Genomic DNA, 24,026 nt, shown 5'->3' with positions numbered 1-24,026 from the left:
CCCGCGGTGCCCCCACAGCCGCTGGAACGCCCGCCTGTGGTGCCGCCAGAGCGCGCAGGAGCCAGGTTGTTTGGCGCTAGGAGAGCAGCGTCTGAGCTGGCGTCAGGGGAGAAGCCCTCAGCAGTGTACGCAAGGGGACAGCGGAGAAGGCTCGCGGAGGCAGTCTAGGAGCTGCGATGGCGGAGGACCTGGGTTCCGCTACTGCTGGCAGGGAAAGGGGCTCCAATCTCCGGGCCGGCCCCACGAGGCCCTTCCATACGGGACTGAGGCCTTGTTCCGGGTCCTGGGGCGACACTCAGCGCACCAAGGCGGGGATGCCGGGTCAGTCACTGGCCCGACCGAGACTCAGGATCCCCGCCAGGGCGAGGGCGCTCGAGGTCATTCCTCGCGGGAGGGTAGGTTCCTGCTTTCCCTGGACCAAGCCGCTACTCTGGAGTCCCCAGACCGAGGCCCCATGCCCGCCCGACGGCGTGGCCAGCGGCTGCGACGCCAGCCCAGGACGACTCTGACGACCCTGACGGCTGGGCTTGGGATCCCTCACCCGACTTGCCCACCCCCTCCCGGAGTTAGCTGAATCTCCCTGGAGCCGCAGCCTGCGGCATCAGTCGCAGTTCAGAACTCTTTGCCCGGGAAGTGGGCTCCGCGGTTTGGCCCCGCCCCCGCGTCCCCATTGGTTAGGCCCTCGGGGGGCGTAACCTAAAGGCCGGGCGCTGGACCTAGGGCGGCTGCAGCGGACGCCGGGCGCAGACTGCCTGTGGGGTTGAGCCGGTGCTTCAATTCTGCGCCTTCGTGAGCGCGGACGAGAGCTAGTCTGACTCCCAGACTGAGCAGACCTCGCCAGCCGCGGGACTGGAAGGCTCAGAAGCGACATAAAATTACCCGACGGGCCCCAGTCGCCGGAGTAGCCTCTGCCCCGAGGCGGTGGCGGTCACAGCCACCCGACCCATCGCCAAGACAGGTGCCGCGTGCGGGGCGCTCTAGACACTGCGCGGCGGCCGCGGACGACTCCCGTCGGGTCCCGCCGTCCCCCGCCGTCCCGGAGCCCGACGTATCGCTCGCCGTCGGGGATCCAGGGCCCCGGGCCGGCGGCGGAGCGGATGAGCGCTCGGTGAGCGCCGGTCCGGTCCGGTCCAGCGCGCCATGGCCGCGCGCCCCGGGCCCCTCTGGCTCCTGGGCCTGGCGCTGTGCGCGCTGAGCGGCGGCGGCCCCGGCCCGCGCCCCCCGCCCGGCTGCCCGCAGCGCCGCCTGGGCCCGCGCGAGCGCCGCGACCTGCAGCACGAGATCCTGGCGGTGCTCGGGCTGCCTGGGCGGCCCCGGCCCCGCGCACCTCCTGCCGGCGCCCGGCTGCCAGCGTCTGCGCCGCTCTTCATGCTGGACCTCTACCATGCCATGGCCGGCGACGACGACGAGGATGGCGGCTCCCGTGAGCGGCTCCTGGGCCGCGCCGACCTGGTCATGAGCTTCGTCAACATGGGTGAGTGCGGGCTCCGGGGATGGGCGTTGGTGACCCTGCTGTGCCCGTGCGACCTCCGCGAGAAGGCGCGTGAGGACAGGGACCCAAGTGTCCGGGCGCCCCCTCGGGGAGGAACACGGGCTGCAGGGGAGATTGCACAACCTTGGGCTGTGTGGTGGACCGGGCCCCTCAGGGGAGTGGTTACTGCCAGGTTAGAGTGGCCAGGCCAGGGTGGCCAGGTCAGGGCGACCAGATCTGAGGGGTGTGGGTTCGGCGAGCTGTGGATGGGGAGGGACAGACGCAGGAATGTGAGCCCCAGGGATGTGTACAGTCACCCTGCTCCCAAACACACCCAAGAGTAGGAATCATGTAATGTCGGGTGGACCTGGGCAGTGCCAGGAAGACAGTCTGGTCCCGGGGAGATGGATGAGTAAACAGAGGCTGCGATGCTGTCATTGTGATAAGGTCAGTACTGAAGAGAGGGACAAAGTCCAGCATGGAAATCCCCGGTCACATCACCAAAATGACCAGAGCTGAGAGGAGAACCCAGATGTCCTGAGTCCACAATAGCCACAGCCTGGGAGCCTGTAGGTGGAGGTGTGGCTGTCAGGGGAGCAGGCAGAGAAGGAGCAGACAGCTCAGTGGGGCAGTCCCTGGTCTTGTCACCCATGCCCAGCACCCAGAACATAGCTTGAAATGCGCTGAGTGTCCAGGCCTGTGGAATGACCTTGTGGGAAGCTGTGACCCTCATTGTTCTTCCAGGCAAAGCCCAGCTTTTCCTTTCTGCAGAAATTTCACTCCAAATCATGGAGCCACTTACCCTTAAAATTCTCAAAGATATATTTTTCCATCACTAAACTTTAATCTACAGTCATGAATATTTGTTCCCCCATCTGCTCTTCCTCCTGTCTGTGGCCAGCGAGGGGCCAGGGGTCTGGGCTTGGGACCTGGGGGCCCAAGAACTACAACTCAGCCTGGGGTGGAGAAAGCTTGGGGCTGAGAGCAGGGAGAGGACCCTTGCCAAGGCCACCAGCCTCCCTTCACCTGCAGTATCACTCTCAATCCTCCTGACAACCCGGTTAACAATCACGATGTTCATTATCATCTCCCAGATGAGGACAGCGAGGCATCACACTCAGGATAGCACAACCTCTACGTGACTGAGCCAGGACAGGTCCAGGTCTTTTGGTCTTATATCCAGTTCTCAAAGACATTTCTACTGTCAGGAGGATGGGCTTTCAGGGTGGAGGGAGCTTTCAGAGCGGTTTAGGCAGAGGAACCCAGGGGACATGGAGCAGCAGCAGGTATTGTAGGGTCCTCAGCCATTTGCTTCCTATACAAAGGCAGGAATTGGAGACAGCCAAGGAGGCCTCTGTCCCTCCTAACCCAGAACTGGTGGCGGGCTGAGATGCAAGAAGCAGCTGTTACCCAATGCTGGGAGCCCCGTGCAAGGCAAGGACTCCAGCTGATGGATTCTGGATTCCACCTTCCAGAATTAGAGGGTGGGATAGAGACTCTGGGCAGAAGAGACGTTTTGTGGAACTGAGCTAGAGCTCTGTCTTTGGGACAAGCTGACCCAGGGCTCAAGACCAAGAAGAATTGTGGATGCAGTCACCCAGAGAATGCCCCATGGGAGCCATCTATCAGAGTGAGTCACTGCCCAGCCCATGTCCTGCTTCCCTCAGCATCCCTTGGGTCAAGGTGTACACAGTCCTAGTGGGAGCTGCTTCTGTGAATCGAGCTCAGGTCCCATTCTGACTCTGCTGTGTGATCTTAGGCAAATTCCTTGCTGTTTTAAGCCTCAAGTCCCTCCTTGTAAAATGGGGCTCCTAGTTATCAGTGTATCCTCAGAATTGTTGTGTGATTGGTTGATAGATGGGAGGAGTAGAAAGTCAGCCCCTCTTCTAGGGTGAATTTGGCCCAGGTCACTGCTGACTCTGGTCTCTCCCAGATGCTGCCTAGCCTTGGTGTGGATGTGATGGGAATATCCCCACATATCTTATATACATGTGAAACCCAGAAACAGATTTTAAAAGCCAACCAAAGGTGTTTCCACCTATTTATAAAATAAAAACCAGCATTCGAAATTCTATATCCTTATAAAAGTCCACATTTCATATGCAGCACGATGTGAAACTGTTTTACCAGCCTCATTTCATAGGCTCAGGGAGGTTAAATGGCCAGCCCATGGCCACACAGCATGTCCATGGCATCATCCAGGCTGTGGATTCCAAACCCCAGCTTCTTCCCCTGCCATCTGAGTGTTTCATTAAGACCTAAGGCCTCTGACTCTGTGGGATCAACAAGCAGGTCCTTGTTCAGTGGAAGTCCAGTTGTGGATGGGCCCAGCCAGCTGTCAGAAGGGCCTTTTTTATTCTGACATACTAATTGTACTAGCAGAGCTCTCAGTGAGAGTGGTTTTAACTAGTAATTATCTAGGCTGATGTGGGGGATTAGACACCTAGCAGGATTCTTTCCTCGTTTGGAGGCCCTGGCCCCAGGCCCATGAAAGGTTAAGGCCCTTAAACCACCATGGAGTCTAATAGCAGAGTCGCTGCGCTATCAGCACCCACGCTCAGGCTCCCACACCTGTTGCCTCCAGCTCCACCTCTCCTATCGGCCTCATCTGCCTCCAGAGAAGCCAGGCCTGGTGCCGGCCTAGTACCTGATCATCAGTGGCAGCCTGTGGGACCCAGAGGCTGTGGGCCTCGCTCAGGCTTCTGGCACATGGGTCAGGGTTCTGTGGTCAGTACCAGAGACCCTGCTGGCCTATCACTCTTAGCCTTGTAGAATCTTGACTGCCCTTGGCCAGGACACAGTAATGGGGGCCAATACCCACGTGGAGCAGACAGAGCCTGCCCCCGGTGTCGTCTGTGCTCAGGGAGGGGAGAGCCCTGAGCAGGGAGGCAACACCCAGGTTCTTGTCCTGTCTGGCCTGCCATCGATTTCTCCATGTCCCAAATCATGCCGCACTCCTTTCTCTGGGCTTCTGGTTTCTCGTCCAGTCTACAGTGTCAGAAAAATGAGGGACCCCCAGCACCTTCCAACACTATGTCATCCCCTTGCCCCGTCAGGTGTGACTGGCTGGCTGTACCTCTGGCTGGTCCAACTCTTCTGGAGGGAGGAAAGAGACAGGAAGGACCAACTCTGCTGTTCCTTCTAAATTCTTCACATATCAGTGGAGCAGCAGGTGCCCATCTTCCAGATCAAAACACTGAGGCAGGAGCAGCCATGCAGGAAGAAGTCCAGTCAGAAATGAATAGAGCCATCTTCACTTTTGTCCTGACCTTTCCCTGCACCAGACCAATTTATTCCTGGGGTCTCAGGCAGCCAAGGGCAGGAGTGTTGACAAGCTGAGGATATTGGGTTTAGGAGAGTCAGGACCCAGTGAGGGACCTGGCCCAAGTCCTGCTCAGCCCCATGACCTTGAATGAGTGACTGACACTTACCTAAGGGCTTCTTTCATTTTATTCATTAATTTATTTAATAAAGTCAGGTGGTACCTGCTCTGTGCCAGGCACAGTTCTAGCTTCTGGGATATGACAGTGAATAGAGCAAAGTCCCTGCCATCATAGAGCTGACCTAGTGGGAGAGACAAATAACATACATAAGTCATAAAGATGATCGTCACGTGGTCTAGACATTGCCATTCCCCCATCTGGAAACCAGTAGAGGACGGACAGTGAGTGAGCAGACAGGACCAGGGCGGGGGCTCGGATCTAGGACGCAGACAGACAGAATTTGCATCTTGACTCCTCCACCTACTCTCAGTGTGATCTGGACTTTCCAATTCACCTCTTGGAACCTCAGTTTCCTCTTCTGTAAAATGGAGACTGTCACAGTCTCTACCTGTGGGGCTGCTCAGGTGTCGTGTGAAATGACACCTAGTGATAACCATATGCCCAGGACCTCCACATCTGTTCTGTTGTTTGCATCTCACAGTTACTGTCAATCTTTGTTTTGAAGAGGAAAGTGAGGCTCAGAGAAGTTAGGTGACTTTCCCAAGATCGTTTCCGCACCTGCACAGTCTCTGCTCTTCTACCCAGAAGCTGCCTCTCCACCACCCTGAGGCCGGGCTTATCATTAGGTCCAGTAAGTGCTGCTGAATTGGACTGTATCGAATGTATGTTGAAAACTGAGAATCTTGTTTTAAAAAAAAAAAACTTTATTTTGGGATTTATAGTACTAAAACATGTTTATTATAAAATCTCATAGATTTATTATAGAATTTTATTATAGAAAATTCAGACCATATGTTTAGAAACATAATATGGAAATCCCTAGTAAGTCTCCCTCTACTTCAGAGAAAACCAGCATTTTAATCCTTTGATGTAACCCCCACACCCAGCCCTGGTATTTTATCACTATAGATGCTAACATTTTATTATTTTTTTACAGAGTGGGACATAAATGCCCACTGTTTTGCTACTTTGTGTTTTATTTAACAGTAAATCCTTTATCCATCTTAAAAGCTTACTGTTAGAGTGACCACTGTCCAAAGGTATTTTTCTTTTTTAAAAAAGCTAATTATTTCAGCTTGATTGAGGTATAATTGACATTTACAATTATAGGATATTTAAAGTGTACATCATGATGATTTGATATATGTATACATTGTGGAGAGATTTCCCCCACTGAATTAATTAATACATCCATTACTTCACATATTTATTATTTTTGTGTGTGTGTGAGTATTTAAGTTCTACTCTCTTAGCAAATTTCAATTATACAAACATAGTGTTATCACCTACAGTCACCATGTTTTACCTTAGATCCTCAGAACTTATTCATCTGATAGTTGAAAGTTTGCACCCTGTTACCAACCTCTCCTCATTTCCCCAACACCCCAGCCCTTGGCAGCCACTTTCTCCTCTGTTTCTATGAGCTTGACTTTTTATTTTTATTTTTTTTTTTGAGATTCCACTATAGGTGATTCTATGCAGTATTTACCTTTGTTTGGTTTATTTCACTTAGCATAATGTCCTCAAGGTCCATCTGTGTTGTCACAAATGGCAGGATTTGCTTCTTTCTCATGTCTGAGTCATATTCTATTGTATCTGTTTATTCATCAATGGACACTTAGGTTGTTTCCATGTCTTGGTATTGTGAATAATGCTACAATGAACATGCAGTGACAGATATCTCTTTGATATCCTGTTTTCATTTCCTTTGGATAATACCCGGAAGTGGGATTGCTGGATCATATCGTAGTTCTATCTTTGATTTTTTTAAGGAACCTCCATAATGACTTCCATAACGGCTGCACCAGTTTCCATTCCCACCAATAGTACACAGGGTTCCCTTTTTTCCTTGCCAACACTTGTCTTTGTGATGATAACCGTTCTAAGAAGTATGAGGCAATATCTCATTTTGCTTTTGACTTGCATATCCCTGATAATGAGTGATGCTGAGCACCTTTTCATGTCCCTTTTGGCTATTTGTATGTCTTCTTTGGAAAAATTTCTATTCAGTTCCTCTGCCCTTTTTTAAATGAAAAAAAAAATTATTATTATTATTTTTTGCTATTGAGTTATGTGAGTTCTTTATATATTTAGGATATTCTCAGGTATGTGGTTTGCAAATATTTTCTCTCACTCCATAGGTTGACTTTTCATTTTGCTGGTGGTCTGTTTCCAAAGGTATTTATTTCTCTGAAACCCTGTCTGGCCACCAGGATGGTAAATTACTCTGGAATAGGACACACCGGGTTTTAATCCTCAGTTTGCCACTCCAGAGCTGTGAGTTATTGAGTAGCTTACTTAAAATCTCTGCCTCTCAGTTTCCTCACTTTTATAATTGGGATAATAATACCTGTGTCATAGTAGAATGGATAAATAGGTAAAGCATTCAAGAAGGTAGCAAATGCCTGCTCAGAATGGCAGTCAGCGTGATGAGGGAAGAGCCTGCTGTGTGTGCCTATACTCTACCCCATCATTTGCTTAGGGACCTGCAGCCAAGTGGCAAAGAGCAAAGTTCCAGGAGCCGGCCGCCTGGGTGAGCATGAGCAGAAATGGCATGTGTAATGTACCCAATACGGTGCCTGACACAGATCAAAATGGGAGCTGGCACATTATTTCCCACCTTTGTGCCTTTGTCTGATATACTCTGCACCATTTCTGCTTGTCAAAATTCTTCCACTACATTCAAATATGTTTTCTAGACAAGTGTCTCTTCTCCAAGGCATCCTCCATGGTTAAGCCCCCGGCTTCAGTGTGTGTTCTTCTTGGGATTCTAGTCGCTTTTTGCCTGTAGATTCAGGGGCATTGCCCCTCTTTCTCCTCTTAAGGGAACTACAAACAACCTGAGACTCTTTATGATTCCCCCCAGCCCTCCGTGCACTCCAGCCTCTGCATGAAGGAAAGAGGAATTCAGTGGGAGGCAGAGTTGGGACCAGGTGAAGCAGCCGGCCTGGTAGGTGGGGCAAAGCGGCACCAGCTCTTCCTTTCTTTTCAGAAGCCAACAAAGGGGCAACATCTCCCTGGGTCCTCCTCTGAGACCCTGAGTCCTTGCAGGGAGGAAGGGGGCTTCAGCAGGCATTCTCGGGGCACCTGCTGACAGAACCTTGATCCCTCATCCTGGTATTGCCACCCAGAGGATCTCTAGGGCCACTGATTTTACATCAGCCTGAAAGTCCACATGAAGGGCCCTTAACCTGGCACGTGACCCCTGGCAAGTCTCTACCCCTTCAGGACCTCAGTTTCCCCATCTATGCAGGGTTGCCCTGAAGGCCTTTCCAGCTCTGACCAGAGAATGTGGGGCTTCTCTGGGGTGAGGCACAGGGCAAGGGGCACACCCAGCCCACCTCCTCATGGGAGTCTATCCCCATGGAAGAGAGGGATGTATCACCAAGACCACATCTTTCTGGACAACGCCCACAGTGCAGCTCTTCCCCCCTGTTTGAACTGAAGAAATCCTGTCTTTCTTGCTCACATCTCCTTGGACCTATTTTCGGCCTTGGCGGGCTTGATGTGGTAGAGCGCGCGGGTGTTCCCTTTTAATTTGCGGTCTGAAGCCGTCTGAGGCCCAGACCGGTAATTGTGAGTGCAGAGCCATTTATGGAAACAGCTCTGAAAGAAGTCAGTAATGAGAACTGCCTAAAAATACCTCAGAAATGAAGGCTTGGGCCTCCCCTCGGCAGCACTGAGATTTCTGGGTGGGAGGAAGCCCTCGGGGTGCAGAATCGATAGGTAATCAATTCTGTGGTTCCGCTGTGGGCCTGCACAGGCCGTGGGGACCCGGGTCTTGTTTTAGCTCTGAAGTGGGCCCCTCAGCCTCTGTGACCGGCAGGACCAGCCAGACAGGCCCAGCCCGTCTGCCTCTGGGTCCCTGGGGGAGCGAGTCCCGCAGCAAAGCAAAAACATGGGTGGCCTCTGATGGAGACATGCTATGACATGGAAGCCACTCCCAAGCCAGCAGAGATGCAGCCGCCCAAGGACCCGTAGATGCTGGACACTGAACCACTCCTCAGGGTAACATGAGCCCTTGGGAAGAAGGGGCCGGAGCCTCCCTCTGGGCCCCTGGGAGTGGACTGCTGCAGCCTCCCCTTCCCACCCCACATCGTTCAGTCCCTGACCTGGAACTGCTCGCCGTCCAGTGGGGCAGATGAACCAGGGACAGGGACTCCTGGGTTGAGGGAAAGGGTGAGACTGGTGGGCTGATCTATGTGGGGTCAGAGGAGGACAAGGGGCTTTTACAGCTGGACTGAGAGGAAAGCAGCCTTTAGACATGGTGGGAGGGTGGCCACCCAGGAGAGAGAGGCTTTGGGGAGGGACTGGGGGAGGTGATGGCAACCAGGAAGCCCAGGAGGTCATGTGGACAGGATGGGCCAGCTCAGGGGATCCTGGAACACAGAGCAGACCTTGGGCTATTCCTGGGGAGCCTGTGGGCCTGGAGGGAGGGTTTGAAGGCAGGAAGGACAGACAGGTCAGAAGATTCTATTCTCCTAACAGTGGCTCTGGGCTCGAGGAAGAGGGGGTTTCTTTTGAAGTCTTACTTTTTAGTCAGAAACATGGCCAATTTAGGTCATCTGGGTGACTCTAAATTTTGTCCAGGACATAAAAATAGCTGAAGTCTCTGCTGGTGTCAGACTGGTGGACGTAGAGTGTGGTGTGGCATCTGGAGGTGTAGAATGCAGGTGGCTGGTGCAAGACCCCAGAAGTGGAGAGGCAGAACGTGGGTGGCAAGCAGGTGGTGAGGGCCGCCTCTTGCCCATAGCAGGCTGTTCCCACAGATGTGGGACCCAAAGGTTGTTTAACCAGGGGCTGGAGGAGAAGGTCCAGAGTCCCATTACCACACGGTGATTCACGGTTGTTTATTGTTCTGGAAGCCACATTAAGGCGATTCAGAAACAAATTTCATCTGCTGCTTCCCAGACAGAAGCTGGTTCAGTGTTTGGACATTTTGGGCAGCTTTGATAATTTTGTTGAAAACATTTAGAGGTCCCTATTTGAGCCAAGGATAACTTTGTCTGGTCCCCATGCCCAATTAATAGCTTTGTGCATATGGTTTTTCATATTTTTGCCATTGTGTCCTTGGGATTGTTGTGTCGAAGGGTAAATTCACATGTATTTGCTGGGATCTTACAAGGGGATATTGCCAGATTCCTCTCCGCAGTGTTTCTACCAGCATCGTGTGAGAATGTTCTCATTTTCTCTTACGTAGTTCTTTCTCAGAGGACTGCCATACTGTTTACCCTATGAAAGGCACCCTCACCCCTTTTCCATTACTCTTGAGCCCATAACCGTCGATATTTCACTTACGATAGCTAAAATATCCCTATTTTACTTATAAACTCCACGAGTGCCGAGACCTGACTTACCCGTCTTGTTTACCCCATTCCCAGGGACCAGAACTGAGTCTTTCATATAGTAAGAATTTGATAAATTCGTTTATAAATTAATGAACAAACAAGTGAGCAAATGACTACATTTATTTAGAAAAATGTCATTCAGAGGCTCCCCTTCCCACCACCCCATGACCTTGGAATTTCTGGCTTGGCCTCCTGACGGTATCACATCTTGGCACAAAGTTGGGAGATTGTAAGTCAGGCTCATCCGATACTCCTGTTGAACGGCCACTCTGCCCTGCCTGTGGTCTGATTGTTTACAAAGCCCCTTCATAGCCCTGTGAGGAGGGCTGGGCAGTATCCTTATTCCCAGTTCACAGAGGAAAAGACAAGACCAAGTGGGGAAATACATGCCTGACTGGTGCAGGGTCAGGCCTGTGATGACCACTGGTTTGAGAGTTCCACGCTGCCCGAAGCTACCTCACTGGCTAAAGCAGTGAACCAGCTTAGTTATCAAGGAAGAAACAGAGGGGCCAGAAAATGCTTTCCCAAAACACCACTTTTGGGAAATATCTCTCCTAACTCAAAGCAGCAGCCACTAAAAAAGCTGTGAACCCACAGGTGTCCTCTTCCCATCCTCCCCACTGACCGTCAGATAAACGACTTGCTCTCTTTACTCAGTTCCACACTTCAGGAAATCGCACCAATTTTTGATGAAAATTATTTTTCTAAAAGTTTCTCACCCTCTGATACTTGCCTGGAACAATCGGGGTTGGCAGTTTCCTGTGCTGGAATGACTGGGTGGTTTATCGATATCAAACCCACAGAATGGAGGTTTGGAAATGGGGTCAGTTTAGGTGAACAAGGTGCTCTTGACCCAGCAAGGGAGAGAGGCCGCATGGCTGGGTGCCCGCACGGAGCTGGCAGTTTTGTGGGTTGTCCCTCAGTCCCCAGATCCAACGTGAAATCAGCATCAGGCTTGCAGACAGAGACTGCCAGCGAGCCTCTGGGACCCACCCGTCACCCCTGCTGTGCGTGGGGTCAGATACACTTAATGATGCTCTGAGAGGAGTCTGGAGAAGGGCGTGGTGGAGTGACCCTTCCCTACCCTCCAAGCCACACCCTGTGACAGCCAATAGCCTGGACCTACTCCCTCCCGCGGGTGGGGGGTTCTTACACAGCCACAGGATGGAGGTGGGCTGTGTGGCCCCTGAATCCACGGGAATTGTCACCCAAGTTGTGTGTGTGTGTGAGTGTGTGTGTGTATGTCTGTAAGGAGGGACTCGTGTAGAAATTCATGGTGGCATCACTCGGAGAAGGTCCAGAACCCTGCCCTCCACACCTGTGCAGTAGGACCCAGTGCCACCCTGTGTCACGCTGCCCCTAAAACAGCCTGCCTCCGAGTGGGCATCTGCTGCGTCCAGCACCCTGTCTGACGATGGGCGTTCTATTTTTAATCCCCCCCAGTCTGGGGGTGATACGCTCATCCCTCCCGCCCAAACGAGTGTGCCCACTGGCCTCACCCAGCACAGCTGTTTGCCTGTCCATCTCTGGACCGTGTCCCTACCGCAAGGACAGGAAGTGCTCCCCACATCCGCCTCTGCCACCAGCCTGGTGACTTGTGGTCACTGAACCCAGTAGCCAAAGAGAGAATTTTTAAAAAGACTCACAGACGTGTAATTAAAATCTCAGTGTTGGGTTTTGGGGAAGGTGCTGGGCGGCTCCCACCCCTGCTTTCCGGAAACACAGATTTTTAGTGTTTGAAAGTGACAAGAGGCTAAAGTGAGACGGCCCTAAATATACGGTCCCGGGCATTTCCCGGCAGCTGGGGAAATGTGGGATTTATTCCGCGCCCGCGGCCTCCTGCCCAGAGTGTCGCACGCAGCAGGCCCCGCTGCCTCAGGTCCCCTCCCTCCTGTGCTTTACTCTCGCCTCCACACACAGAGTCCACTCCACCCAACCACCTCCTCCTCTGCTGCCCGGAACCCTGGCCCCTGCTCCATGCTCCCAGGCCGGAGCTCCAGCCCTCAGCCAGGCTCACTGCCCGTCCCCACAGCACTGATCTGTGGGTGGCCCGGCACCCCCAATCCGTGCATACAACGTGCCCCCTGCCCAGCATGCCCTCCCCACCACCGCTTCCGTCCTCCAAGACTCTGTCCCATTCTTCAAGGCCAGTTCGGATGTCCCCTCCTCCGGGAAGCCTGCTCGGATCCCAGCACGCCATGGGAGCCTCCGACTTCCTCAGCTCTTGACTGGGCCTCTCCGGGAGAGGTTACCCCTGCCTCGCTTCTCGTTCCTTTCCGCCTCCCCCTCTGGCCCTTCCTCCCTCACCTTGTTCTAACAGGGACCTGCCGCCCTCCCCCCCCCGCGCTGTGTTTTCTGGCTGTTGTTTTCCCGCCTGTGCCGTCTGTCCCTCGGCTCTAACCTTTGCTCGCCCTGGTCCTTCCTCTGGAGTGTCCTTCTCCCATGACGTCCCGGCAACTTCACTGTCACCCCTCAAGGCCATGAGCACTCACTCTCCCCCACGCCCATCCACGCACATCGGCAGACTCTGAAAAGTACTTAGTCATGTCTCTGCCCACCAGGCTGGCCCTTTTCTACCTTGGGTCTGACGTCCATCTCCCCAGAGGAGGGATCTGTCCTCTGCCTTATCTGTGAGTCCCAGAGCCAGTGGGGGCCTGGGCTGGGGCCTTCAGGGTTTGAGGCTTGGGGGCCAGCAATGGAAGCTGCCTTTGTTGGCACCCACCATGTGCCAGGCGCTGTGCTGGGCCCCTGACTACAGGCCTCGTAGCGCCCCCTCAGCACCCGTGGGGCAGAGCTTGGGGTCAAGCCCGTTCCCAAGGAGGGAATGGACCCCCCTGGCCAGGCTTCCTCGGCCCTGGGCTCCCACCAGGCCCTGCCACCCCAGAGCCCGAGCCCAGAGCCAGGGCTGAGCGCCGGCCCCGCCTTGTCTTGCAGTGGAGCTCGACCGCGCCCTGGGCCCCCAGGAGCCCCACTGGAAGGAGTTCCGCTTCGACCTGACCCAGATCCCGGCCGGGGAGGCGGTCACAGCCGCTGAGTTCCGGATTTACAAGCTGCCCAGCACCCACCCGCTGAACAGGACCCTCCACGTCAGCATGTTCGAGGTGGTCAGAGAGCGGGCCAACAGGTGCCTGCCCTGCGCCCAGTTCCTGTCAAGCCTGGGGGTGTGTCCGGCCCAGCCCTCGGGGGCACATTTCCCAGAGGACAGAAAGGGAGCTTCTGGGAGCACACCCCAGAGATGAGGGATGCTTGGCCTGAGGCCCCGGCACCCTGGGGAGAGGCCCAGTGTCAGTCGTGGCTTCAAGTCCCTGCCCTACCGCCCTGGCTGTGGGACCTGGAACGGGCCATTGAGCTCCCGGCCTATTTCCCTATCTGTCCACGGCACAGTAACCCCTCTCTGCGGTAGAGACAGTGAGAGGAGGCACACGGGGCACCCAGCCCAGAGCCGGGGGGGTCGACGCCCCACTCAGGGTCCCCCAGGCGGGCACTGGAGACACGGAGGCAGCTGTGCCAGCCCTCAGTTAATTGTTCTTTCGTGTCCACAGGGAGTCTGACTTGTTCTTTTTGGATCTTCAGACGCTCCGAGCTGGGGACGAGGGCTGGCTGGTGTTGGACGTGACAGCAGCCAGTGACCGCTGGTTGCTGAACCGTAACAAGGACCTGGGACTCCGCCTCTATGTGGAAACGGAGGACGGTAGGACTCAGGGCCTGGGCAGCGGACCTTCTCCAGGGGGGTCCTCCGAGGTTGCTGGCAGCAGGCGCAGCTGGAGCCCCCGCAACTGGCCTGGAGGCCACCCCTTTCCCAGCTGTGCCGCTGGGGTGATAGTGTCCCCCCCAAACGCAGGGCTCAGTGGGGTAAAGAGCGTGAGGTTCCCATATTTCCAGGCGGCTGGAAGCCCCGGGCGGCGGTGGTTTGCCTCCTCTCCTTCTGCAGACCAGCATTGGAGTTGCTAAGGGAGTGAGTCCATGTTCTCTCCCCAAGAAATAGGTGATTCTTTCTCTCTACGGAGGAGCCTTCTTGTTGGGGGTTTCCGTACTGGGTGGGGCACAAGGGCAACTGGTTACGCCCTCAGGCTCTGATCAGGGAGGCCTGGGTGTGAGTCCCGGCTCTTCAGCTTTCTAATAACTCTGTAACCTTGGCAAGTTACTTACCCTTCCAAGCCTCCGTTTTCTCATGTGAATAAGGAGGGTTCACGCATTCATTCATTCACCAGGTGTTAGGCAGGGAGAGCCTCCTTCATCCCAGGCAGTGCGGATAGAAAGCCTGAAGGTGGGCACAGGACTGGCATATTGGACTACATACAGCAAGGGGCCACCGTGACTGGGAAGAGAAGGCCAGGGCGAGGTTGGAAGGAGGAGATTGAGAGAGACAGGCAGGGGGCATTCTGAGGTAGGGTAAACCAGGGTAAAGGTTTTTAGGGAGTTTCTTGAATTTAGTAGCATTGGAGGACGGCAGGATCTGATTCAGGTCTTTAGAGAAGACTCCTCTGAGACACCCCCCTCAAGGACCTGTGGCGCCACTCCCACCCCTTCAGAGTGGGTTACCCTTAGTGACTGGCTTCCCAGAGGTCAGTGTAGAGGAGATGGGGGAGGTAACTTGACAGTGGACAGAGCTAGCCAGCACCGCCTCAGCCAGGTGTTCGAGGTTCCCATGAATCAGTCATGTGGCTCCTGTGTACCCTGGATATGACGGGATGAGAGGGGCACTGCTTCTCAGGGGCCTTCTCCCCAAACCCATAACCCCAGTCTAACCATGAGAAAACATCAGACAAACCCAAATTGAAGAATTTCTTACAGAATACCTGACAAGTGCTTTTCAAAACCATCAAGGTCATCAAAAGCAAGGGAAGCCTGAGAAATTGTCACAGACCCAGAGATGCCTGAGGCACTGTAACCATAAAATGCCATGTGGCATCCTGGATGGAATCCTAGAACAGAAAAAGGACTTTGGGGAAAAGTAATGAAATCTGAATATATTGTGGTGTTTAATTAATAAAATGCCAATATCAGTGCATTAGCTGTGACAAATGTACCATAGTACATTGTTAACATTTCCCAGGGGACACTTGGTCTGAGTATATGGGAACCCTCTATGCTATCTTTGCAATTTTTCTGTAAATTTCAGCTATTGTTAAGTAAAAACTTTATTTATTATATGCATAAAATAAACACCTCCTGAATTTAGTGGGAAGTGTAAACATTGGAAACAAGAGTGAAGTGAAGCCAGAGAGGCCCAGGGAGCTGCAGTGTCCAGGTGAGAGCTTTGAGGGGCTTGTTAGTAACAGTAGAAATGGAGAAAAGTGGTTAAAGGAATCTTGGATATGTGGATGGAGCCAGTGGTTTTTGTAACATATGCTTTTTTCTGCTCTTGGGCCCTGTTCAGCAGAGTAAGCACCAGAGGAGCCCTGGCAGCTGCTCCAGTCTGCAGGGTGTGATCAATCCTATATGAGTGGCAGAAGTGGACCTCAGGCCTAGGAGTCCTCAGACCAAGGTTCTGACAGTCCCTGACCATGTGGCTCCAGGCCAGCTGGGGGTGACTGTGAAGGTTCTCGGTGACATATGAGGTCCAGGATCACTGTAAAGATGAGTGAGATCATCAGTGCGAACTAACGTTGAAACCTGTAAAATGCTTCACGAATGGCAGTGTGCTCAATTGTCACTAATACTGAGCCCACGGTTCACGAGCCCCACCTCCCACCACCTCCCTCAGAGCTGCCTGCCTGGGGGCCGGGGCTGGACGTGGGACTTAGGTCTTCAGAGGAGGAAACTGAGGGGACAGTGGGTCCCGCTCAGGTTCCCCCCAGGCCCGGCAGAGGGCCTTGCTGTGTCCGTGCGCCTGGCCACTGCCCTCGAGTGACCGCCCTCTCTCCTCTCTCTGTCTCAGGGCACAGCGTGGATCCTGGCCTGGCCGGTCTGCTGGGGCAACGGGCGCCGCGCTCCAAACAGCCTTTCATGGTCACGTTTTTCAGGGCAAGCTCCAGCCCCATCCGAGCCCCTCGGGCAGTGAGGCCCCTGAAGAGGAGGCTGCCGAAAAAGACCAACGAGCTGCCGCAGCCGAACAGGCTCCCAGGGATCTTCGGTGAGGTCCGGGTCGGGCCCGGGTCGGAGCCCGCAGGCTTTCGGCCGAGAACCAGTGGTGGTGACAGAGCCCTCCAGCTCTCTGTAGGGTTCAAGCTGGTGGTCACCCTCCAGCCACCTTTCCTAATAGCCTTCTTTGTCCCATGCACCCTGGGGACCGGCCACTGCACTGTCTCTCTGGCTTCCCTACTACCCTGTCCCTTCTCTGCCCTTCCTTGGCTTACTAGGCCTTCTCAGAAATCTCCATCAGAATCAGGTGCCCCTTCCTCCAGGCAGCCCGGCCCCTGGCGGCCCTCGGTTCACCCCGGGCACCCTGCAGCATGCACAGTTGTTTAGGCAAAGGCCTCCCCACCAGGCCAGATCTGACTCCGTGCCCTCCTTTCCTTCACTGGAGTCGGCCCTTCAGCTGGCCTCAGTGTGAGCCACATGACCCGTGGAACGAGTGTGGCAGGGGAGGTGAGCTGAGCGTGGGGTCACTCTGGCACCATCAGGAGCCATTGGGAGCCATCGAAGGTGCTTGAGCTGGGTCATGGCACCAGCAGAGCTGCAGGGATGGGCTTTATGAGACCAAATGGCTGAGTTTCCCGTCATTCATGCATTCCACAAACGTGCCTATCAGGGCGTCCCCCTCTCTGGGAGCGCCCGTGGTTGCTGCACAGAGCAGGACCCAGAAAAGACCTCGCACCATCTCTCCCCTGCAGATGACATCCACGGCTCCCACGGCCGGCATGTTTGCCGTCGGCACGAGCTCTATGTCAGCTTCCAGGACCTCGGCTGGCTGGTAATTCCTACTCTCCCCCGCCCCCCATTTCCTTAAATGACAATCTCCCCCTAAAGATCGTGAGTGTGTCTCCAGGAGGAGGCAGCATCATGGGGGATTTCATTTTGTTGTGTATTATTTTCTTCTGGGTTTTCCACGTTTTCAAAAAGGGAGAATGTGTTACTTTTAAAAAAATATATAGTTTCCGGTACATAGTACAATGGTTGGACATTTGCATAATTTATTAAACTTACGCCCCATTACTCTAGTAACCCCGGGCACTGCGCACAGCCGTGACAGTAACGTGACTCTATTCCCCCTGCTGTACTGTCCTCCGCGCCCCCGTGACTGTTTTGTAACTACTAATCTGGCCTTCGTCCTTTCTCCTTTTTCACCAGCCCCTAACCCCCTCCCCCGTGGCAGTCATCAGTTTATTCTTTTATAGTGAGAAAGTGCTTTTCTGTAAAAACCATGAAAATGGAGACAGTCTGAATCCCAAGCCATAAACTGTCAGCACCACAGCAGGGAAGCCAAGGCCAAGGTGGCGGGGCCTCCGTGCCTTCGCGGCAACAGCAGGGACAGGAGACGGGGCGGGGGGCGGGCTGGGAGGATGATGCCGAGCGCTGCCGGCAGGTGAAGGGGACAGGGCTGGTTTCCAGTCCTGCCTGCCGAGGGTCTTCAAGGGCTGTCAGCCCGCTGGGAGGGGCCCGAGCGTGGTTCGATGGGGGAAGGTAAGGGGCAGCCCTGAGTCATCTGTGACAGGTGCCGGATAGAGGGGCTCGGGAGGGGCCACCTGGTGGGATGCACCTTCTTCCATTCTCCCCCTTCACCCCCAGGATTGGGTCATCGCCCCCCAAGGCTACTCAGCCTATTACTGTGAGGGAGAGTGCTCCTTCCCACTGGACTCCTGCATGAACGCCACCAACCACGCCATCCTGCAGTCCCTGGTCAGTACCGCACCTGTCCCGCCCGGACCCCCGGGGCGGGTGCGCTGGGGAGAGGGTCTCGGACAGCCAGGGGGCAATGGGAGCGCCTGCTCGGGTCTCAGGCGGCTCCCTCGGCGTGGAGCCTCTGCTGCTGCGTGCACGCGTAGTCAGGTTCCCACACCTGTGCGGATGCTGCTCCCTGTGGGGCCGCGCCGTGTGTAGACTCTGCTGGTGCACACACATGTGCACACACGTGCACATGGGGACATGTAGGTACGGGTGGTGGAACCCAGACTCATGAAGGCAGCCTGCTTGTGGTCACACACACACACAGAACAGGTGTGTATCCCACCTCGGCACCTGTGTGCTCTGAACACAAGTGCATCCACGCACACGGGTGTGCCCGACCTTCTGTGATGCGTGCACACAGGGTGGGACAGGGGTGTGTGTTCTCCCGCCCCCTTCAGGACGCGTGCAGGGAGAGTCACCGTGTGCCCAGTGCTGGCAGTTCTGACTAGGGCTCCGCCTTCTGTTTACTCCCTGTTGGCTCTTTCCCCTGGTCCTCCCAGCTCTTTGCGTTTCCACAGATGCTGTGGTTTTTGATGCCTGGTGTCTGAGGTAATTTTAAATGCCGAAAACTAGTTTCTGTGAGGAATATCATGGCTACTGCTTATCGCTCAGTGTTTTAAATGTCTGTTGTATTGAGACTTCTTTCTAGACCATTTACGCAGACTCCTAGTTCTTAGTATCCCTAGCGTTATGTTTATCTCCTAAGAGGTTGTCAAGGTGATGCCTTAGGGTGAGAGTAAAGGACTGTAAAGAGTGGCTTTGACCCTGTAAGGCCTCCTTTCTCAACATCAAATGGGATTCGCTAGACCCTAGGGGCCGCCTTCCTTGGGGACGCTCAGGGGCGATACGCTGTGTGATGGCCACCGGGGCTTCCATTCTTCAAGCACATGCATCTCCCGGCCCCTGCGAGGGACATGGGCTGACGGCCACACCTGCATCTCTAGGGCTGTCCCTCTCCTGCCTCCGCCTGGACCCTGGCCCTTAGTCCCCAGGTGTAGGTCAGCAGGAGTGAGCGCTCGGGCTGTGCTGGGGACAAACAAGACAATGACTGCCCTCTCGGGGAGGCTGTCAGTGAACACGTGAGCCAAGCACAGGCCAAGACAGTGGGTCCTGTGAGAAAGGAAGACTGGGCCTCCATGAGGAGGAGGAACGTTCCAGGCAGAAGGGTCCAGGCCCCAGGACAGGAGCAGCTGGATGGGCTCAGGGCCTGCAGGGAGGCCAGGCTGCAGGGGAGCAAAGGAAGGCCGAGGGAGGTTACACTGGGGTGCGGAGGGGCCCTAACATAGGCCCTGGGGTCCCCGGTAAGGTGGTAAGTGGGTGGATTTAGTCCCAAGTAAAGTGAGAAGCCTTTGCAGGATTTTAGGGAGACAGCATCATGACCTGACTCTCGAGAAGCATCTCTCTAGCTGCAGTGGGAGGATGGGAGGCTGGACCATGGGTGGAGGGTGGAGGAGGCCGAGAGACACTGAGGGGGCTGCTGTGGCCACCTGACAAGAGGACCAGGGTGGCTGGCAGGTGGTGAGAAGTGGCTGAGGCCACAGGGATGGTGGAGGGAGGGACAAGGGGAGGAACCAGGGGCCTCCAGGTGAGGGCCCAGTGACCTGCTGTGTGAGGCCTGGGGGGCAGAGTTGTTGGGGTAGGAGGAGGGACTGGGGGAATGGTTGTCTGCTTCTGCTACCACTTTTTGAGGCCCAGCGAGACCCCACGTGACCAAGTCAGGCAGGTGGCTGGATCCCCGAGTCTGGAGTTCAGAGGCCAGGCTGAAGCTCTGCACTGAGATACGTGGCCCATGCCTGGCCTTTGGGTCCCGAGAGCAGATGAGATTCTCTGGGGACACAGCAGGCCCAGGGGAGGAGAAGCCTGTGAAGGAAGAGGAGCCCCGAGGAGACTGGGGGAATGATGTGAGAGGGCCTCAGGGTGTCCTGGGGGCCAAGAGAAGGAAGGTGACCCTCCAGGCTCACCCTGGGGCCGTTCTGCACGCAGCTGGGCGTGGGGTGGTCTCACTAAGGCACAGAGCTGACCTTGTTCTCAGCTGAGAAGCTTCCCTTTGCCGCCCATTATCTCCAGGAGGAAGTCTGAGCCTGGGACGGGGCCCCTCATTAGCCGCCCCGCTGACCTCTCCCACGCCCCCTAGCACGCGCCCCAGCGCGTGCCCGTTCCCACCTCCCTGCCTTTGCACTTGCCTTCCCGCCTGGGGGGGCCTCCCCCTCTGCCCCTGCCCCGCCGACTCCTGCCTGCCCCGCAGCCTCACCGGCCGTCCTTCCCTGCCGGGAGAGGTCGCCATGCTCGTGCTCCCGCAGCGCTCAGGGCCTGCCGCGACGTCGCGCCACTCCGTGGGTCCCGGCCGCTTCCCGGAGTGTCGCCCGTGTCCCCTGCTCACCCCACCGAGGGTGGGATCAGGGACCATGTCTGGGGCATTTCTGTGCTCCCTTCCGGGCACGACAGGCACAAGACACGTGTCCGAGATACGTTTGTGTTGGAAATGAGAAAAGCACCATTAGACCCCTTTGGCGGAGGAGAACACTGAGGCCGGCAGTGAGCGAACTGTACCCAAAGTAACAGGCCCTCTGATTGGTCGCCTAGGGGCTCAAAAGCGAATCTAATGGAATGGCACATCAGACTCTGCAAATCCATCTGTTTGGTGCCAGATGGAATGCAAGGCTGTTTCTCTTCTGTCGCTGGTCTGATCGAGCTTGGTCTGGGGTGGGGTCACAGAATGGCCGCAGCCCTGTGGGCCCGGTTTTTCAGGAAAAGCCCTGTCCAGTTTCCAGCCACTTAGAGCCTGTGGCTGGCTCACAAGGCTGGTGTCACCCGGTTTTACATGTGGGCCCATGAATGCCAAGCCAGACACCACATGTGCAGGCTGGGAAGTTGGGGAGCAGTGGCCCCTCACGTCCCAGTCTGGCTGGGCATCCCCGCAAGAGGCCTCGGCTTCCCCTGTGGCCGCAGACAGGCTCTGGCCCAAGCGAGCCCAGTGACCACTCACGGCCCCCCCGGCAGGCTGGCTCAGAGCCGGGGCTTTTGGGACAAGGCTGGGCATTGGGGAATGGGAGCCAGACTGCCGCACAGGTCCCCACATCAGACAGCTTCATCCAGGTCCTGCTGAGCAGCCTCCGTGAGGCCCGGGCAGTCCTGGGCCCTCTGAGTGGCCACAACGCTCACGGATGGAAGCAGGCTTTTCTTCCCTCCTGCCCCGAATAGCTCAGGGCTGCCTTTAGGGCCCGTCCATGTGGGGCCCTGACGAGGAGTCCAGTGTAAACTCGGCTCATCCTGCCAAGTCCCAGGATAAATATTTGTATGGAGGCTGAAATAGCTCCTCGATCAGGCTCTCTTTCGGTGGGAAAAGCTGTTTAGGAGGAGGGAGTGGGATCACTACCCCCGGGTCCAAGTCTCGCCACAGGTCACGTGGCCTTGTCCCGTTTCTTCATCTCCCAGAATAATACTTCCTTTAGAATCTGCCATGAGGGGTGAAAAGCACTTTGAGAAATAACAGTGTGAACACCCAGGGGTGAACCTAGAATCCTAGGCTTTGTCCAGTTGTTCCACGGACACTCGGCTCAGTGGAGGAGGAGGAGAAAGACCATAAACAGCCAAGGCGGACAAGACAGGGTCAGGGATGTTACAGAAGCGCAGAGAAGAGGGAGGGGCAGAGGGGACCCCAGAGGGGCGGTGCTCCAGGGGCATCAGGCAGAGGGACCCGCCACCAGGAGCACTGCACTGTATTTGGGGACCAGCGGGGTCCTCAGGTGAGGGGAGTCCCTGTGGCAGGGAGCTGGCACCCAGGCCGTGCCCTGAGGGCCTCAGGTAGAGAAGGGATCAAGGAGGTCAGGGCTGGAGCTGATGTGCACGTGACACCTGCCCTGGCTTGAGAATAAAGCAGGGGAGGGGAGGGGAGAGTGGCAGGCAAGAGCTTGGCCAGGGCTGTGCAGGTCCTGGGAGAAGGCCCCCCGTGCTCACCTCTGCCTGCCGCCCCCTCCCTGGCCAGGTGCACCTGATGAAGCCGGACGCCGTCCCCAAGGCGTGCTGCGCGCCCACCAAGCTGAGCGCCACCTCCGTGCTCTACTATGACAGCAGCAACAACGTCATCCTGCGCAAGCACCGCAACATGGTGGTCAAGGCCTGCGGCTGCCACTGAGGCCCTGCCTGCCGGCCACTGCAGCGCTACCCAGATCGGGCCCTCTCCAGGGGCAGGAGACCCTCAAATGCCAGCAGAGCTCGGGCCGGGCCACAGGGAGGGCCCTCATGCCTCTGTCCATGTGCAGCCAGGGTCTGGTCCTCTCCAGGCCCCTCTGCCCCCTCCCCTGGGTTTGTGGTTTGTCCCATTCCATCCCATAGGGCCTGATGCACACAGCAGCCTTGGTGTGCTGACGGCACTGTCTGCGGTCAGCACAGGCCTATCTTAGGACCTGTCCTTGGCCGTCCTGGCCCACACTGTGGCCGACCTGGGATGGTCTGAGCTGCACCTGGAGCGTAAGTGCGGCTGTTGGGCTCCGCGCCACTCACCGCAGGCTTTGGGTGTGGGAGCAGGTCTGCCCCTTCCCAGGGCAATGCTGGGCGTTTCTGGGCACAGTCAGACATGTGCATACCCCCAGCACAGTGCATGACTGAGTTCCTAACCTGACCCGCTGGCCGTTAGCACGTTAGAAAAAGGACAAGCTGGGGGTCCTCATGCCCTGGGCCTGCCCTTCTGCCTGGGAAAGAGGCGTCACCCCTGGGGAAGCAAGAGCCTTGGGGGCTTCCAATTCCCTCAGTCTCCACGTGGAGCTCAGCACTGAGTCAGAGTTAACTCTCAGCAGAAGCAAGGAGTCTGTGCAGCGAGTGGTCCTGGCAGACACAGCAGATGCCCCACTGCCCATCCCCTAGCCCATAGCCATCAGAATCAGCCTGGGTGTTTTTTCCACTGAACCTGGATAGGGCCTCAGGACCCCCAGCACAAAACTCTAGGCAGCCACCAGCGGTTCAGAGTTGAAATGAACGGGTTTCCCGCTCCTGCAGTGCGAAGGAGCAATCCATTGCTCCAGAGCCTGGTGCCTCGGCCGCCTCTGGCCAGACACTGTCAGTGTCTGCTGGAGTCTAGGAGGTAAGAACGGGCCGGTCACCCCATGTGGCCAAGTCCTGTCCTGTTTCTCGGGGCCTCTGAGCCAAAGAAAAGGCCCCTGTCCCAGGGGGAGTGACAGGTGGTAATTAGGCCGAGCTGCGTGGGGAGGTTCCCGGAAACCACTGTTCTTGGAGCAGCCGAGGCAGTTGGAGTGTTTATTTGATTTTTGACTTGCTAAGCCTGTAATTTACCTGCTGGAGCACACAGAGTCCAGCTGCCTGAACCCTGAAATACTATGTCATTAAAAGCAGGTCCTGGGCCCACCCCAACCCACAGGCACAGCCCGCAGAGGGAGCACGACCCGTGTGCCCAAGGACACGCATCCTTGAATTCACTGCACCTGAAGACAGGCTCCCGGAGAGCAGGTCTAGAGCAGGGGTGGCGGCTGGGGCCATGCTGTGGGACAGCTGTCCCCCCACCAGGAGACTCTGGGAGCAAGTGCGGAGGAAGAGACTCCCCGCCCCCAGGTTCAGAGGGTAGGCCCAGACCGTCTTAAAGATAGTGAGTCCCTCATCAGTGTAGGCATCTAAAGTCTGGCCTAGATGTTGGTAGACCTGACTTGTAGGTGGCTTCTTTCTCTGGGCCTCATTTTCCATCCTTAACATGAAGGCAGGGGACTTCCTGATCTCCAGAGGGCCTGCAGCCAGGGAATCTGTCTGCTGACCCTTTCGCACACTGTGCCCAGATGCAGCCCCAGAATCCTGAACACGGAGCTCAAGTGGCCGTTGTGAATCTGAGTCACAAATCAGATGGTGGTTACAAATTGGCACATAACTGGAACCTATTTGTCATTCTAGTACTTATCTAATAGCTCTTTCTTCCCAACATCAAGGATT

The 24,026-nt window shown here is 55.8% G+C and overlaps 1 protein-coding gene across 1 annotated transcript; it reads left to right on the top strand.

Moving 5' to 3' along the window:
* The first annotated feature begins 1,140 nt into the window (after positions 1-1,140).
* On the top strand, positions 1,141-23,107 carry LOC107508332 (bone morphogenetic protein 8B). The gene is made up of 7 exons (XM_016140082.2): positions 1,141-1,474; positions 13,197-13,386; positions 13,805-13,953; positions 16,144-16,338; positions 17,039-17,118; positions 17,934-18,044; positions 22,078-23,107. Exons 1-7 carry the CDS (start codon positions 1,141-1,143, stop codon positions 22,225-22,227), a joined length of 1,209 nt encoding a protein of 402 aa, XP_015995568.2. The 3' UTR covers positions 22,228-23,107.
* Positions 23,108-24,026: the final 919 nt, after the last annotated feature.

This window comes from Rousettus aegyptiacus, unplaced genomic scaffold (genome assembly GCF_014176215.1).
Source record: "Rousettus aegyptiacus isolate mRouAeg1 unplaced genomic scaffold, mRouAeg1.p scaffold_m13_p_1, whole genome shotgun sequence".
Classification (NCBI taxonomy): domain Eukaryota; kingdom Metazoa; phylum Chordata; class Mammalia; order Chiroptera; family Pteropodidae; genus Rousettus; species Rousettus aegyptiacus.
This window is presented reverse-complemented; position numbering and strand designations above follow the sequence as displayed.

Excerpts from the sequence above, each read along its gene's own strand:
- LOC107508332 (XM_016140082.2), top strand. The coding sequence starts at position 1,141 with ATGGCCGCGCGCCCCGGGCCCCTCTGGCTCCTGGGCCTGGCGCTGTGC. Across the intron at positions 1,475-13,196 it reads CATGAGCTTCGTCAACATGG|TGGAGCTCGACCGCGCCCTG; the intron begins GTGAGTGCGGGC and ends CTTGTCTTGCAG. Across the intron at positions 17,119-17,933 it reads TCCAGGACCTCGGCTGGCTG|GATTGGGTCATCGCCCCCCA; the intron begins GTAATTCCTACT and ends CTTCACCCCCAG.